Source organism: Drosophila elegans, unplaced genomic scaffold (genome assembly GCF_018152505.1).
Source record: "Drosophila elegans isolate 14027-0461.03 unplaced genomic scaffold, ASM1815250v1 contig_476, whole genome shotgun sequence".
NCBI classification, from domain to species: domain Eukaryota; kingdom Metazoa; phylum Arthropoda; class Insecta; order Diptera; family Drosophilidae; genus Drosophila; species Drosophila elegans.
In genome coordinates this window covers 10207451-10225066 of record NW_024545863.1, presented here as the reverse complement: position 1 = coordinate 10225066, position 17616 = coordinate 10207451, and the positions used below count along the sequence as shown (strand labels likewise).

Here is a 17616-nt window from a genome sequence, read left to right as displayed (position 1 = left end):
CCACTTAATATATAATTATATGGCATTAAATGGAGAGAAGCATTAGGTCTAGGTAAAATGTAAGAGCAAGTTACTTACATATTAATATTCAATGGAACAGAAGTTTAAAAAATGAAAAAGCTCCGAAAAAAGTGAGTTGTTAAAGTAATTACGTCGTGATCGGTGGAAAGACTGTTACTCAGATTCCCCAAAGGGATATTAGCCCGTCCAGGAGCCCCTTGGCTTGGGAGAGGCGTATCATTGGAAAATGAAACAGCACTTGGTGCGACTGAGTTGATAGCAATTGGATCCAGTTGCCACTAAATTCAACTGTTTGGACATTCAATCCCCAACACGGCCATTGAAATGACTGAAAGCTATAGAACTAAAGCTATCACTTCGGTTATTGTCATTATAGTTTCATTCGTCCGTCATTTAGCACAAGGGTTTGTTCCGTTCCTTTCGATAAGCGAGACGTAAAAATATGTTCGTTACACCGCGTCGAAACTCCAGTGAAGGACCTTTGTGCCACTCCACACCGAGGTCCGATAGATACGAACCTCGACCGAAGCCCAACCTTCCCGTGAGCGTCTATGGCTGGTACCGAGTGCTCATATTCAGCAGCGATCGTCGACAGTCCATCAACCGAGTGATGAGGCAACTCCGGAGGAGCCTGTGTCCGCTGAAGCTGGACCCCCGTTACCTGCACTCCGGCGGGGAACCTGATGTGGCTGAGGACTTCGGCGCCTTATGCACGTTCTACGTCGACGGGTACAACATAGCGAGCGCCCTGTTTCGCCTCGGACGGCTTGATGAACGGGTGTGGCTGATGGTCAGCGACCGGATGCCCCGGATCCGGATCGATTCGGAATACCGGAGGCGGCTGAGGCGGGTGCTCCTGACCAGATATGACCGCCAGCAGCGCAGCCTGGACCTCACTCTGTTCCACAACGACGAGGCCTGGCGTGGCGAATTCTGCGCCCTAGCTCAGCCGGACTGCATGAGCACGGTGATCGGCATTATGGAGCGGGAGATGCCGGAGCTGGGGCGTTTGATTCTGGACCGGAACCACCTGACCCACCTGTGGCCCTTCGACCGAATCGAGCGGCGTCTGCCGCGGCTTCAGTGCGTCTCCCTGAAATACAACGACATCGAAAGCCTTTACTTGCTGCGCGTCTTCCGATTTCTGACCCTAGTCGAGCTGAACCTCGAGAGGAATCTGCTTCCGGCAGGCTACGAAAGGGACGTTCCATATCTATGGCCGAGCCTGGAGGTGCTCAATGAAAGTCCAGTGGAGCAAACGTACGGGTACTAGTCGGGTTCAGAAAGCTTTTGATGCAAAACAATGGTGACTACGACCATGCGGTTTGGGTTTTCTATAGAATGAGTGATCACGATCTATTAGTTAAAAAATTATGTTTTGTTGTTTCTGGTTTATTTGTGGATTCTATTAAAATTTGGTTATGTTTCCCAAAGCCGCTTGTTTTGCGACCCTTTTATAAAAAATATATAAATAATTTTTGAGTTTTTGGAAAAGATATCTGAAGATAATGGCGCACAAAAGAGTAAAGTATTAAGTAAGCTCGTTTGGGGTCTTGGCCTTTTACACACTTGAGCGTCTGTTTCTTGGGCCACTCCAATTACGTAATTTGCCTGTTAACCCAAATGTAATGTTCTTACTCAAAACCTAGAAAAGTTTCCTTTTTTCGGCGACTTTTTGGCATAGAACTTTTTACTTTTCACTTTTCACTTTGTGTTGAGCGAAAAGCTCAAAGGTGAAACGGCCACTACCGCTGCCACTGAAGTTGTCGTTATTTTGTTTCTCGAGTGCAAAATGAGTTACAAATTATTAAAAGAGACGTGGACACAACGCCTACGCAATGGCAACTGTTTTCCACTCCGACCGCAGGCTAAAAGTGCACTCAGAAAAATAGTTTGATTTCGATTTTACAAAAATCAATCTACTCGTATTGTTCGCAAAAGACTTTTGAGTCTATTGCACAACAATAAACAGATGAAATACTCGTGGAGCGACGAAATTAGTCCTAAATTAGTAATATCTTTCATTAAATCATAAGGAAATGATTTCAAAACTACACACTTTACATTGATATACTTTTGTACTCAGCAAATGCAAAACATGTTTTGAATTTTTGTCATAAACAATCGAACCTTAAGTTAAATTAATTTTTTATTGTGTATAAGTTAGACCGGCAATGAGAATGGAAAAAGTAATGGAAACAAGAAGTGGTTGCTGCGGTACGATGTTGGCCCAAACGGAAGTTGGCGCTGATGGCCGGGCTTTGGCTTTGCCAACTTCAAGATGCTGCTCCCAGGGCACGGGCCACTCGCTTTTCACTTTCTTGGCACTTTATTTTAATTTCTGAGGCGTTCCAAAGTTTCCTCTATGTTTTCTCCAACACTTCCATTCCGGCCCTGGTTAGTTGCGGCTAAGTAGAAATTACTTCAACTTGCGGCTTTGCCGACTACTTTTTTCAGGTCATCAGGGGGGCAACTTCAGGAGGTAGTCTAATGTTAAATGTTACTTTCTTCCAACAAAGCACGGTCCAGATCTGTGAGCATTACCTGCCATATCCACAAGTTGATTAGCTTTCTCAAACGAATGTTTTTTTTAAGATACATTTTTTTGTATTTACATTTAAATTTGTCGGCAGGGAACTATTGCTACTAATACTACTAAAAGAACTACTTTCTAATCCAGTTCTCATGAATGGGGCCCAGGAAAGTTAAGCTGTACAATTCATTTTTAAAAAGTAACCCCAATCTACGCTATTATTTAAACAATGTTAGGCAAATGTCTTCTGTGTCTCACAAATTAATTGTTAAATCAATTATCCCGAAACATATAAGTCTCCAACTAGGCATTACGCCTGTCTTGCTCGATAAGTCTAATCGCCTCCTGGGAGTCTTTGGTACTCAGGAAATGTCTGCAAATGTCTGGATTGCGGACTGAAATTTTTTCAGCTGTATCTGAGATTCGGTCAATAGGTTCTACAAATTGTGTGTTCAGAAATCTAAATATTAAATAAACTAATACAAAATGTGGAGTTCTGTTTCTATTAAAATTAAACTTTTTTTACAACATTTACCTGAAAGTCAAACAGTTTTTCCAAGTGCTCGTTTTTTTGTGGGCTAGTTTCGCCTCGACTTAACTCTCATGCAGCCGCCGGTCTTCAAATTTCAGCTCCTGTATGTGGAACTTATAACACTGTTGAAAAAAGCAATCTTAATTTATCAACTTTTTGAGATCTCTTTTACGAGGGTCCTCCATAGTTGTAAATAAATTGTACAAATAAAATGGATGTTCATTTAAAATGCTTAGGATGATATTAATGCGAATGTTTTGCATGTTTATTTTCCTAGCAAAAATAGTCATACTGAATTTGTTGTTTTCTTAAACTAAGATAAGAAACTTGAAATGCAATTGCAAACTTTAGCAGAACTAAAATTTTAGTAACTTTACCTATTTACCTATTTTTAGAAAAAAATGAGCTAAACTTTAATCACGTATGTCACAAACAAAAAGCGATAAAACATTAATTAGTCTAAGTTAAGTTGATGGACACTCAAATTCAAACAAAATGTTATATAAAAATGTGCAGTATGTGTGAATACTTAAAAAAAGTTGCCTTCAAAGTAAACATGAACAAGCAAATAAACATGAACAAGCAAATAACACATTATTATGTAAAAGTCTCACAATATAACTATTCTGCAGTCTCACGTTTTAAGATAAAGTGTGCAATGTATTGATTCTTAGTTTTCCACTTCGAATCCACGGACAGACAGAATGCAGAGTGTGGAGAGCATAAATACAATTTATGTATTCAAGTTTTGCGTTTTTCTTTTTCCGTTCCTTTTACTTTTTCCCGATCACCCATTCTGGGTTTTCAGGGACGACAACTGGGGGCGTGGCAGGAGCCATAAAGCTAACAAATTGCTGACACAACATATGAATGACAATATATCAGTTGTGGAACAAGCCAGCTGAGTGGCTGCTGCTGAATACCATTTGATTTAAGGATGGCACAAGTAGAAAACTGGTAACTGCTGGTATTTAAAACTTAACCATTGAATAAAACTCGCGATTTAAGTGCCCTAACCACCTATAGAACACTTTGTTTGCGTACTTTGGGCACTTCTCCAATTATCAACCACTTAGCACTTTACATTATTGGTGTAAATTATCTCTTCACTTTGTAGTGCACCTTCAAATAAGATACACGAAAAAATAACCGCAAAGCAGCCAAAATTAAAGCTTGTATAAATACAAACAACTGAATTGATACGTGTGAGCGAATTGGGTCAAGTGGAAAAATTCATTTCCGTTTCAGCCAATCCCAAAAGGGTGCCCAAACGAAAAAACAGAAAATTTATGCAACATTTTTATTGAATTCTTCGCGAAGGCCATTGCCACCGTTTTTCTTATTGTCAAGAAGGTTTTCCCATGATCGGGGATAACATCTTAGCGAAATCAACGGGGACCACCCAGCATGATGTTCAATTAATCAAATTGACACTCGTTGCGGCCACATTTCATGGCCATCTTAATATTTCAGGGTATAGAATGGCATTTGGCATTTGACATCCGCTCATCGTGCCTTAACATGTCCAATGAATGAGAAATCGCTGGGAGGTATTTGGCCGAATAGGGGAATCCCGTCCCAACCCATGCAGGAGCCCAAAACCACTGTAGTTTCGATTTGCCACATCGTTCAATATGCGACGTTTGACTTTGTGGCCCATGGAAACAAAAAACAGGAAGTGCGAGTGGCATTGTGGTCGGGAAATTGGGTTGGGTGGGTAAACTCTGTGCGTGTTTCTATGCCGGTGGTTAGGCGGAGTTCAAGTATCTGCATTTGACAGGTTAGTTGCCGTTTGCTGGTGGGGTTCTTTTCAACCAAGTACAAGACTTTACGCAAACAAAGGTAAAAACTAACTCTGTGATGTACTCATTTCAGTTGGCTAAAAATTCATTTTCCAACCAACTTTTGAAAGATTATAGTAAATTCCCGGAGATTAAAAATAAAAATCATTTCCGCCCAAACCAATAAATCAAAAAAGTCTAGGGCGAACAATATTAAGTGGCAGTTAACTGACCAGCTGACCAAATAATAATCAAGAACGATTACTGCGATTTGTCAAGTGTGCTCTTAAGTGGCGTTAAATTCATCCACCGAGAAAGTTTAAGGAAACTTAACTTACTAACAACTTTTGTAATTGATTGCAAGCAATGTAATGTGCTTTGGGCTATTACCGAACGAAAAGTATAGTGTTTAATATAGAAGCTAGCAGCAACTAGATTTACCTAAATTTATTTAACAGCTTTTGAATGAATATGTCGTCTCAATTGCAAATTGGACTAACGACTCAATTTTTTCAGCTTTGAGCAGCTTCTTTAACAAGGAAATGAAAAATCGACTGAATTTCCATTCCTATTTACAGATTTACAGTACAAAAGCTTTGGATGGAAAACGTAAACACAGTCATAATCAGCTCACAGACACCTACACTAATGCGTATACGTAATACGCAAGCCCATGTGAGCTTATAACAGGGATGCGTAGGAAATTGCAGCCTACTTTGCGGAGACGAAGAATAGGAAATAAATTACATCAAGCGTTTTAAATAGATACGCTGCCGATGGGGATATAAATGGGATTGGGAAGAAATCAAAATGTATGATAAGACGCAAACGGTAAATGTTGTCGTCCGCTTTGAAGCTCAACAAACACTTCGAACCGAAGCTTTAACTAATTATTTCAAATTGGATTTCTTTTTCAAAAAGAACCTCGTGGGAGTGTCCAAAAAATTCAGCTTTGTTGTTCCCTTGCAGATGATTCTCGCCCGTCTGTCCGTCTGTCCGCCTAGCAACTGCAAATGAGTGCTATAAGCTTACACCTCTGTGCGAATGTGTGACTGGGAAAGCCTTGCAAAAAAGGCAGCAAAGCGGTAAACCGGTAGCAGCTATATTGAGCCGAGCAGCTGCGGGCGACACCCTGCCACTTTTGCCTGAAGAAAAAACCACGCCGAGCTCAGTTTGCTAATACCGTCTCTGCGCAGAAAGAAAATTCGATGGTGTGTGCATTGATTTCATGTCTTATCGTTGTGTTATAAGATAAATGTTTTTAAAATAGGTTTTTAAAATACATTGAAGATTTGTTCAGAATCAAGCTTGGGCATACATTATATTTTATCCCAAGATGTGTTTTTATAAGACAAATTTTCAATTCAAATGATAGTAATGCTTTAAAGTGTTTTGAAATAGTGAATAAAAGCAAAAAATCATACTCGTTTCTGAAGAGACTTTTTTTAATTTCTTGGTTTATTCTTTACCTCTTTGGTAAATTTGAAATCTATTTTTAGGTTTGTATTGTATTTCTCTCAGTGCACGGTTGGGTACGCGTCACCGCTTTGCATACATATGCATTGTGGTTAAGCAATTTGCAGCAAACGAAATGAAAGTGCTAAGCGCATTGGCCGTCAGTTTTCCCCCACCTTTCCTTAGGCGGGTGTGTGTGTGTGTGGCAGGTGCGATATGGAAAAGCTGTCACATAGCTGGATGTGCGGATGTGTGGATGTGTGGCTGTGTGCGTGAGACCATGTATCTTTTTGTGCAACTCCAACTGCGGCTTGCGCTAAATTTCATAATTTTTGCCAGCGTCTGGTGCTGCCGGTGCTTGTCTGGTGTCTCGCAGTCACGTGTCATTCGTATCGCGCCATAAACAAACCCGACTTGCTGCTCCACCAGCCGCCCACTCCGTTGGCATGGAGCATCGTTTGTTATCCCCACAGTTCCCACAGTTCCCACAGCCCTTCGCCACCATTCGATTTATTTTTATGGGTCTTTCCTTCTGCACTTCTGCAGTGGGGATACTTTTTGTGGAGCTCGGCTCAACCCTCGCACTTGTTAACTGAAAATACTTTCTCATGCGTAAAATGCATGACAAGCGAAGCAGACACAGACGTGGACGCATTGAAATGAGGATGGGGACAACAAGTCCACCAAAGGTTATCAACTTTAGACATTGCATCAAATTCTGATAATTTGAAAAACCTTTTTTTTTGGTTAGTGTTTCTGAAAATCGCAGCGTCATTGATACTTTCATTAAACAGATCAAAAATTACATAATTGAATACTATTTTCATCATTTAATAAACAAGCAAAATAAAATTATTTTAATTATTTTCCAATTGAAATAGGTACAGCTATATAATAAAGTCGAACAATCAGGTGCCTTCTAACTTGCTTAAAAACTGACCATGTGCAAACATAAATTAAAATCCCTCGTACTTTGAAAGACGGTTTTATTAAAAAAATTCCACTCAAAATGTTTATTGACAATGCAAACTAAAACAACAACACAATTAAAAAAAAGCTACAGTAAAAATGGTCTCTCAAAATCATGTTTAGTTTTTACTCTTATATAAATCGGTTTCTTTAAATCTTATACCTTCTCAATAATAATTCAAAACGTAGGTGTTTAACTAGAAACTGTTCATTAGAGGCATTTTCTTCGCTTGCTACAATATTTTAGTTCGGCAGTCCGAATTTTTTAACGATTCGTGTGTCTAAAGACTTGTCGTTGACTTATGATTTATTATGTCAGTCGTTTGGAAAATAACTTTCTCCGGCAGATTACAAATCAAAACCTAAGCCCCTTTTAATACAGTATAAGTTTTTTTGAGATTGAAGGTCAAGTCTGATTGTAGAACAACTCGAACCCAACATAGTTGTTAGTAAAATTAAATATATTTTGAATACAAAATTTCGGCAAGACGAAGCTTGTATACCCTTGCAGGAATTGCAAAAATTAAACACTGTTTAATATATCTAAATTTCGAATTATATGCGAGCATGTTTAAAAACATTTAAGCATTTTTAGCTCAATCAATAAATTAAATTATTTTCCAGTTTTAATAAATTTACAATAAAATTAAAAATAAGGAACAAACATTGTTTTTTCATTTGTTTTTGAAATGTTTTGATTGTTCCCATTGAGTTATAATTTTTTCAATTATTTTTCCGATTGTTCCTATGGGAGCTTTATGCTAAAGTCGTCCGATCCGTCTCCTTCCGACTTATTAAACAACTTTTGGGATAGCTTAAAAACTAAGACACTAGTTGGCGTAGAAACGGATGGCTATATCGGCTCTCCTGGCGATGCTGATCGAGAATATATATAAATTGAACACGCTTATATTGCCATCCGCTTTTTTGCTTGTCGGTTCCCATTTTTTTGTAATATACGTGTTAATTAATTATTTATAATGTGATGTTGTCAATATAATAAAAAGAGGACAGCTCCAACTTTTTTTTGGGACCAATTTTTTAATTGCCTAATCTCCACTATTTTTGTGACACCAGCGGAATTTTTTGGTTGAAAAACCAGGCGTCCCCAACAAGGACTTTTGATAAACACAATGCAAAAGACCAACATTTTTTTGAAAGCATACTTTTACACAACTTTATAAATGAATTCAAAACCCAAGTGGTTAAATTGTCTTCCTTTTGCTTAGAAACTCACTCTTAACTTACGGATAGCTTGAGTTAATTGGTGGATAACGGCACAAAAGAAATCATTCAATTAAATATGCAATCGAAAAAAGCCAATAAATAAAAACTCGGAGAACAATGGCCGGAGCAATATCAATTGGGTAAATATTCATCGGAAAAACTGCAAACACAATGGAAACTTTCCGGCTGATGAAATATTTAAATGGTGGAGAAAAAAAAATATGCATAAAATAAACAAGATAAAGTTGCATCCGCCAGTTGTGAACAATAATTAAAAGGATCCCTAGGTCGGCGATTATAATATTTCAACTGATTCCAGCGGAAATCACTCCCCATGGCCGGGTTATTACGGTTAGAATTTATTAACCTCCACCAACAATATTTTAATTTACAAAGCTGTAAAATACCAAGACGAATGTATTGCCTGGATTTCAGAAACTTTAACCATTTGAGAACATTTGAAACATCAATCATTTGTTTGGAAAAACTGAGATGTAGGTTTCCTAAACTCAGTTCCATTTAGTATGTTTGTTTTAACAAGTCCAAACACTTAATACATGAATGACTGGAAAATGAAATGTGGATATGATTTGTTATTTAAAATTAGTGTTTTGTGTTACAAGTATTTATTTGAGGCGTAGTTGTAAAATGTCGCTTTGTTTGGCTCGTTTTTATAAGCTTTTACATTTACCAATAGAAAATATACTAGTTTTAAAACCAATGGAACAACATTTATTGAAAATAAAAAGTTTACCTTATATTATTTATCCTTTCTTATTTCTTGACATTCCCTCGATGTGCAAAAATCAACAATTGCGAAAAAGGGGCAAACTAGTAGAGTCTGTTAGGAGCCGCAGGAGAGCCTGGCAGAATAAATTTAAAATTTTCAAATGCTGGGCGAGCAAAGAGAAATGAAAAAGGCGTTGAATATGCAGTGGGATCTGGTCGAGCCGGCCTCCGAAATGGCCCAGAAGCTGGTCCAGAGCTGAGAGGATGGCTAACGAACGTTCGGGCGGACAATGTCCTGGGCGGCCAAGAGTTTATCGCTGCACAAGTTTTATGTTAACACTGGCCACAACAAGACCAATGGTAATAGCAATGGCAGGCGAAGAGGCAGCAGCTGCTTGACTCCTTTTTTCGGACACTTTTTGTCTGCTTAGCTCCCGAAAGTGCCACAAATATGGGGCAAAGTGTGGACTCTGCCAGGCCCAACTCTCTCGCCTGATAAGTAAATGAATGTGGCAAGCTGTGGGGCGCGGGCGCAGTTTGCTGTATTTTCAATCATCAAGTATGAGAAAGCCAGCCATGAGGGTGTTATTAATGTTGCGTTATCAGCAGGTCTTCCCCCCCCCATGACGTAAAATTCATCGTTCCCTTAATGCACTGTTAAAAAAGGCACTAAACATAAAAAGAAAAATAAGTATATTTGAATATATTTTTTGTATAATTGAACTCTATTTTTGAATAATATATTCCAAGGTCAGTTAAATCGGGGGGTACTAAAGAAATCACTAGGCCTGAAACCACTGGCAAAAATATTATAAAAAATCTAGTCTGGAAGACTCATAGATTCATCAAAGTCTTTTAATAAGACAAATCGATTCTCATCTCAGTATCGATTTGGATGTGACATGTTCTGGGTTTGAAAGTGCTTTTTTTCAGTGCTTTCACCGCAAAATGCACAGCCGGAGCAGCAAGAGCCAACAAGCAACAACCGGCGACCGACAACCAACAACCATCGCGGAGCAGCTAGAGCAGCTGGAGGAGCCGGAGGAGATTCGGCCATGAGGATGCAGATTCCCGCTGCTGCTCCGTGTTGGCTGCATAAAAACCCAGAAATTAGCATAATTTCAGGCACTCGGGCTGCGATGGCGCAACACTTGCGACCGCAGATAAGGCGCAAAATGAACGCATAGCGTCTTCTCTGCATGTGTTTGTGGGTGCGAGTGTGTGGCGGCTGTGTGTGTGTGTGTGAGTTGGGGTGGTGGGGGTGTACACACACACACACACATAACCGAGTGGTGGGCGCGATGTTCATCGCTTGTTGTTTCGGCAGCATTGTGTAAAACTTGCGGCATATGTGGATACCCGGGCATTAGGCAACGAATTCCGAACTCCCTTTTACCCGAACGGGCTCAAATACCCAAAAAAGGGCCGAAAGCGTTTTTAGCTTAATTATATTTAAACTTGACTTAGTCATCAGTCATTAACAGTTTAAAGTCCTTTGATCTACTTTTGCGTTTGTTAAGGGAAACATGTAATGAGCATGAAAATGTAATTTAAACTCCCAAATCACATAACATTTTTCAAGACCAATCAAAACAATCATGATTGACTATGTTTTATTAAGGTTCTTCAAGCAGTCTTTAAAAAACTACATAGTGCATTTAAAATTCGCCTCGTTAAGCATTTTTCTGGTCCAGAATTCCAGAATTCCCCACTGCACTGCACATATTCCATTGTAATGGTACAAAGCGGCATAGGATTTCCATAAAAGCACAAAACGGCGAAATGCGTGGCAGAAGATCTTGGACAAGAAAAGTAACCTGCGGCATACAGATTTGCTGTTGGGGTTTTCCAGTGGGACAAATGAAGGGGCAACTGCATATGCATGAGGCTGTCGCTGGGGAAGAAGTTCACCCGGCTAGATTGCAAAGTTTCGATTGACAATATTTTATTTATTATCGATCGTTGGGGCACCGAATAACCCACAGCTAATGCAAGTAGAACACCTCGTTGAAGGCCAACCTTAAAGCCTCCCTCAGTCCCAGTCCGTACAACATGCCGTAGATGAGCTTCATGTCCAGTGAGCTTAGATCAAATCTTAGTGAGAATGATCTGGGGCTGTGGTGATGGCGATGCCTCAGACCCAGATACTGCTGAAAATGCAGTTGAGCTCGTTCCCAGTGGCGTCGTTCTGAGAACAATCTTCTCCCCTCGGGCCCCTCATTACTATTGATGGGTAACCGAAGCCAGTTTCCGATGACCGGCATATAGGAGTCCCGTCGCAGTTGGCGCCTCAGGCTGAAATCCGTCTCGAACAGGTAACCAAATCCGGTCGGTGGACTGCCCACAGTGTTCCTTAGTCGGCTGTAGAAGGCCAGACTCCGTTGCAGGCTCATCTTGCGCAGAAAGTGGGTGCGGCGGGGCGGGCGTGTCCGAGGCCGTTGATCCGGCGCCATCAACATCGGCTGGCGGGAGGGCGGATTTGGGCGGCTATGGCGGGGGCGTTGCACGTGCGGCCCATCGCCGATCAACGTGATTTCCGCCACACAGGTGGGACTTGGCCTGCTCCAAATGCTCGGAGCGCTGGCCCTGGTGGTAACAGGCATGTCTGATGGCCGAGATCTGACGGCTGGGCCTTGCAACCCTTTCAAAAACGAGTAATTTCGGAACGGACTGATCGAATGTTCAGCAAAGGCCAACTGGATCCGGGGGCACATCTAAAAGAATATTAATCAGTTACATTGCTAAAAATGGGTTGTGTAATTACATTTACATTCAAACATTGCTAAACAGATCGAATTTCTTGTTTTTAGGGTTAATTTTATTTAGAGTTTGGGACTTATCAATAAAAAAAATATTTGAAAATTATCTTGTTTTTTCTAAAGCCATTTTAAAACCGTCTTTTTCATGGGCCACACTGTGGAAGGAAAAAAGACAGTGCGTGACGTAAACTTCTAAAGCTACAAGGACACTGACTTAGATTACATCGTTTCTGCGGTGATCTGAATTCCCAGGGTACTGCAATTAACGGCTGAGGCATATGCGGGACCTAGGATTACTTGTTCATATCGAAATACATACAGCACTGATTAAGCGTTTGACTGTCATTCCAGCAAGCAGCTCTGATGCGACCCTACGGGTATTGATGCTGGTGCTCGTGCTACTCGAATTGCACGATGAACAATCCGTTTGCATGCCGCCCGGATGCCATATACCATATGCCCGCCATGTTTGAGAATTCCCCACAGTGCGTCATCGGGCTGGGCCACTGCCTCGCACTCACACCAACGAAGCCGCTGCCTTCATAATTCAGAGTGGAAAGTGGAAAAGTCGACTGGTAAAATAAATGATGAAAATCAGTTCCCAAGACATTCCAATGGCATTCTATTGCTTGCACACAATAAACAATTTGCCTGCTGATTTCCAGCATGAATTGAGATGTCAGCAGTCTGCACTCGAGTCGAGCAACCATTAATAATTGACTTGGCGCAGCCACACGGGTGTATGGATAACATTGCTTGCAAAATATTTTTGATTGGCCACGGCCACGCCCCTTTTGGCACCATTAATTTCAATGCACTTGACACTAATTAAAATCCCCTGGTTGGTTAATTTAAACGCTGGCAAGGCCGGTCTTCTGATATTTTCCAGCCGCAGTGCCTCGATTACCTGAGCATGTTGGCATAAATTAACTGCTCCTTTTATCCCCATGGTGATGGGACTCCAGCTAATGTGAATGTGTGTTGTCAGCCAGATGTTGCCGTGTTAAGCTGGTCCAAGGTCTCTAAGGGAGTGCTTATCCCCTGGACCAATATACTTTTTTGTGTTCGTTTGGTTTTTGCCGTCAGCTCGAGCAGAGAATGACAAACATAAGAAAAAACAATAGCTGGTTTTTTGCTGGATTTTGAAAAATACGTTGCTAATAATTGCTAAAAATTCTTATTTTGGTTAGACAGACGGATACGATAAACAGTTTAAGGTTAAATACACCTGACAATGGGCTTCACTAGAACACGTCTGTATCATTTGACGGTTGAATTGGTAAAGAATGAGGGCGGAATAAGGAGAGTATAGCTAGTCTAGATCCAAAAATTTTAATTACGTTTTCCTGACGTTTCAAACTTACCAATATCGAGAGCGACTTTACCCCTTAGCGATACGTTATATACAAACCTTCCGAAAAACACTTAATCCGAAAGCTTTATTTAAAAGATTAGATTGGTTTAGATTGTATTAATATATGCAAAATGTTCCCTTATATGCATTTTAAGCGCTACTGCTTAGTGTGAGGGAACACAGTTTCTACCACTATTATTGATTCTCTCCAGATTGTTGTATAAACATAAGCTGTTCGACCACAAGCGGCACTACAATAAGAATTTGTAACAACAAACTTTTAATTTAAAAATACTTTAGAGTCTCCAAAGGCCAATTCACGGAGTTCCATAATTCACTTGGAGGTCGTTTTATACCAGCAGAAGACTATGTCAATGTCTTGTCTAGACAATGTCAAGCATACGCACTGGAGATCTCGCCTTTTAATCCCAAAGGCAAACAACTATATAATGCATTCATAAAAACATGCAACAAGCTGGACTAAGTTTGCAAGGAAGCTTTCAGATTTAATTAATTTTGCTGTGACATAAAACTTCTCTCGCAATTTAATAAGTGCACAACCGCTCTCGGACATTTTATCGGACCACTCACGCTATTAACATTTCTTAAAAGCCCGGAAGTAATCGAGCACTTTCACAGGCTGACGTCACACAGAACCAACTTGTTTAAATTTGCCAGAAACTTGTGTAGTACAAATAGCCATAATTATGGGAACATTTGCCTTTTCAAAACACAGCTTTACCAAAAGAAACTCTTCTTTCTACCTGTTACATACTTTTCAACGAATAAAATATATCCTTTTATTCAATGTGTAACGTGTGTAAAAATATAGCCATGCTATTTTGCAATTTATACGATGGATTAATGATTAAGCGCTTTAATTTAATTTATAGCCGGGGCAATGATGTCTGTAGCTGTACGCATAAAAATCGAATTGAAAATTCCGATCGGATTATCACAGATTTTTAATTTTCCGGATATTTATACAATAGTAGTCGCCCCCGTACATAAACTAGATTCGATAAACGACTTAAATTGTTGTTTTCATTAAACTTCTTTATTTCTTAGCAAGGTGTTTTAATATCTAAGACCCAATCCGTATTTCTGCTTCTTTTTCGCCACTCTTTGTAGACTCTAAAAAGGACAGCATCGTTGAAGGCCGTTTCGCTTTTCCATAGGTCCACAGCATGGCCCGCAAGGTCCACAGGGTCCACAGCATGGTCCGCAGGGTCCACAGGGTCCGCAGCAGGGCCCACAAGGTCCACAGCAGGGTCCACAAGGCCCGCAACAAGGTCCACAAGATCCGCAACATGGTCCACCCGGTGCACATCCCATGATTAATACGTAAGCCTACTAATTGAATTTTAGCACTCTTGTTAATAGTTGTTTTTTTTTTAATATACCTACTGGTATGAGCAGAAAAAAAAATTTGCCTCGGACTACAAATTTAGATGCTTTTGGGCTTGAAGAAAAATGAAAACTGATTTGCTTCATTTGTAAATGGCTTAAGGAAACTAGAAAACAGGATCATAGCCATCTATGATTTCCAAAAAAATAAATACCGAAGTTAATACAGCGTTGCAGCTATTTTAAAAATTAAATACTCTGTGAGTGTGTTTTCATCTATCATCATCTACCTATATTTAGAGGTTATAGAGTTCTTAAGTCCTCTGCTGCAGCCCTGCCGTCGCTCAGCCGGTGCTCGGCCGATGCTCTGCCAGTGATCGCTAACGTATAGAGACAGGAAAATAAAACTGTTATCGTGGGGTGGAGGTGCTGCACACTCTGAGCTTCTAAGGTTTTCTATGCAGCTCGACAACATTTTTTAGCTGCGTAACGGGAATCTAATAGACGGGGAACTCCATTATACCGTCATTTCTTGTTTTTGTGTAAAATTTGTTTTTTAGTGCACACACATAAGAATGAATAAATCCAAATATAGCTGGCTGTGGAAATCACAATTCAACTTTCAAGCTCATATACCGATGCTAGTTTCAGATTTATATCATTCTGATTTAGACTCTTGTTGGGACTACATCAAAATTTGTTGTCTTGTCTCGAATTATTTTTTGTTCGGTAAGTAGTTAGTAGGAAAATGTTTTTACGGACCAATTTTATTATGTTTTGCTCTATTTTAGATTTGTACGATCACCATGTGCTGTGGACCTTGTGGACCGTGCTGCGGACCATGCGGATTTGGCTGTGGACCATGTGGACCCTGTTGCGGGCCTTGTGGACCACGTTGTAGACCGTGTGGATCATGCTGCGGACCTTGTGGTCCCTGTGGACCTTGCTGCGGTCCATTCGGCAGTTGCTGTGGAGGATGTTGGTGCTAACGCTTCTGAAACGAAGACCAATCCACACACAATGTTTAAACCAACACCTGATACTTTCAAACAAAATATAGTATATGGGACGCGGCAACAGTAATAAAAATGTATACTTTCCAGATCCGTATTGTTTAGCTAAAACCTTCTTTACCTGAATATTTTAAATCAATTCTTGATACCCTTCTTTCAAAAGGATTGTTTGAAAGGGGTGTTTCGGAAACATATTGTAGTAAACCAGACTAAAACTGTCGCTGCTCTGCCGGGATGTGGGTTCTGCACGCTCTTAGCTTCTAGTGTTTGAAAAAAAGTTTTTTTTACCTTAATTCTAGGTTGCTAAAAACAAAAAAGGGGCTCGGTTTTTAAAGCTTTATCAGTCTGCAGGCGCTTGAAAATGTAAATTTGCTCTGTAACAGAAAAATTCCTAAATATTAATCCAACACGTTTGTATTACAAACTCATATCTATTATGTCAAAAAGAACTACAAATTGTATTTGCAACTCTTCGTCAATGCTATCCGCCTGTAGATTAATCATCTGTCATAAAACAATTGAGATCGCAACAGCTTGAAACAAAAAGAAAATTTTCAAATTGTAAAGTGAAAATCAAAGTTAGTTTTAGGTCTACAAATATAAGCGTAGGATTGCTGCGTTGCGATATTAATTAAAACTAAATTTAATAGTAATCGGAGCCGCTCAACTATTTAACCAAAAATATTTTCACCCACCAAAAATAGTTTTTAAATTCACTCCATTTTTTATTGTCTTGGTCCACGCTTTGAGAGGAGTTTGCTCTGCGTATGGTCTTAAGCTATTTTTAGCCGTTTATTGGAACGAGATGTTCACAGGACTTGTTGTTTAGCACCCACATCCTCCGCAATAAGGCCCACAAGGACCGCAGCAAGGGCCACATGGTCCACAGCCTCCGCAGCAAGGACCGCAAGGTCCGCAACAAGGTCCGCAGGGTCCGCAGGGGCCACAGCAAGACCCGCAGGGGCCACAGGGTCCACAGGGTCCACAAGGACCGCCACATGGGCTACAGGGTCCACAGAATCCGAGGGGTCCACAACACATGATGGATTCGTAAAGTTCTAAAAGAAGTTATAATAGATTTCACTCCCTAATATATCTTCTTATATATACTCACTTTGAACCGAACAAAAAATAACTTAAGACGACCAAAAAATTTGATGATTACAGGCCGAAAGGTTAAACAAGAATGCTGAAACTCTGAATATCATATTGGGATGAAGGTTTGATAACTCAAAACAAAATTTCATGGGACACTAGATTACGAATTTTGTGATAAACTGTATTAAATATTTATTTTATCGCATTACCTTAGAAATTTCAAATCACTGCTGTCAAATGTAGCTTCGGTTTGCTACGGTAGTTCTCGTCAGTTCTCTATTACATCTTCGATAGTGAGCACCAAAATTTTCGGTGGTTACAAGTTTCCTTTGGATCCCGGTTGTCAAGAATTGCCCTAAAATTAAAATCATGTACATGTACGTCAACCCGAATTACGTCTTGGTTGGGGTATGTATATTGGCCTTATGTTTCAGTACATTTGGTGGGCATAAATAATTTTTTTTGCTAGGGCCCCTGCTGCGGTGGATGTGGTCCCTGTGGCGGTGGCTGTGGTCCATGCTGTGGTCCTTGTGGTGGATGTGGCCCCTGCTGTGGGCCTTGCGGAGGATGTGGACCTTGCTGTGGCGGCACCAGCATTTTTTGTGGCTGCGGTCCCTGCTGCTGATCGAGATAACCGGGAAACCTACGGCACAACTTGAGGCTGCCATGTAAATCTCGAAAATAAAACTGGGGAAATTAAATTGGTTGTTTATTTGAAAGTCTTGGCATATAGCTCCACATAGATGTGTACAAAAGCTTGCCACTCCTGGCTGCGTGTCGTTTTCATTGGGCTTATAT

At 40.3% G+C, this 17616-nt stretch overlaps 5 protein-coding genes and 1 long non-coding RNA gene across 9 annotated transcripts; 2 read left to right on the top strand and 4 right to left on the bottom strand.

Annotated features, from left to right (window-relative positions):
* Positions 1–411: 411 nt before the first annotated feature.
* Positions 412–1454, top strand: LOC108141012 (nuclear RNA export factor 1). The gene has a single exon (XM_017264089.2). The coding sequence runs from the start codon at positions 464–466 to the stop codon at positions 1292–1294; it is 831 nt and encodes a 276-aa protein (XP_017119578.1). The 5' UTR covers positions 412–463; the 3' UTR covers positions 1295–1454.
* A 1462-nt stretch (positions 1455–2916) lies between these two features.
* On the bottom strand, positions 2917–3271 carry LOC108140952. The gene is given in 3 exon segments (XM_017264021.1): positions 2917–2991; positions 3090–3121; positions 3124–3271. Coding segments are annotated over 3 exon segments (255 nt in total).
* Positions 3272–11175: 7904 nt separating this feature from the next.
* Positions 11176–11961, bottom strand: LOC108141013. The gene has a single exon (XM_017264090.2). It carries the CDS (start codon positions 11959–11961, stop codon positions 11233–11235), a length of 729 nt encoding a protein of 242 aa, XP_017119579.2. The 3' UTR covers positions 11176–11232.
* A 2434-nt stretch (positions 11962–14395) lies between these two features.
* On the bottom strand, positions 14396–14879 carry LOC108141019 (male-specific sperm protein Mst84Dd). Of its 4 annotated transcripts, none has more exons than XM_017264098.1 (2): positions 14764–14879; positions 14396–14710 (listed from the first exon to the last, which is right to left on the bottom strand). In XM_017264098.1, the coding sequence occupies exon 2, from the start codon at positions 14693–14695 to the stop codon at positions 14495–14497; it is 201 nt and encodes a 66-aa protein (XP_017119587.1). In that variant the 5' UTR covers positions 14696–14710; positions 14764–14879; the 3' UTR covers positions 14396–14494. The 4 variants fall into 4 exon arrangements, with proteins under 4 accessions (XP_017119587.1, XP_017119586.1, XP_017119588.1 ...); XM_017264097.1 differs by having other exon boundaries at positions 14768–14879; XM_017264099.2 differs by having other exon boundaries at positions 14396–14713; positions 14768–14860.
* Positions 14880–16421: 1542 nt separating this feature from the next.
* On the bottom strand, positions 16422–16921 carry LOC108140951 (the record flags this gene model as incomplete). Its single annotated transcript, XM_041709334.1, has 2 exons — positions 16422–16778; positions 16835–16921. Coding segments are annotated over 2 exons (336 nt in total), but the record flags the coding sequence as incomplete, so codon positions are not given.
* A 4-nt stretch (positions 16922–16925) lies between these two features.
* LOC108141003 lies at positions 16926–17519 on the top strand. The gene is made up of 3 exons (XR_001774199.1): positions 16926–16940; positions 17033–17226; positions 17288–17519. It is a non-coding gene; the product is annotated as an uncharacterized LOC108141003 (long non-coding RNA).
* Positions 17520–17616: the final 97 nt, after the last annotated feature.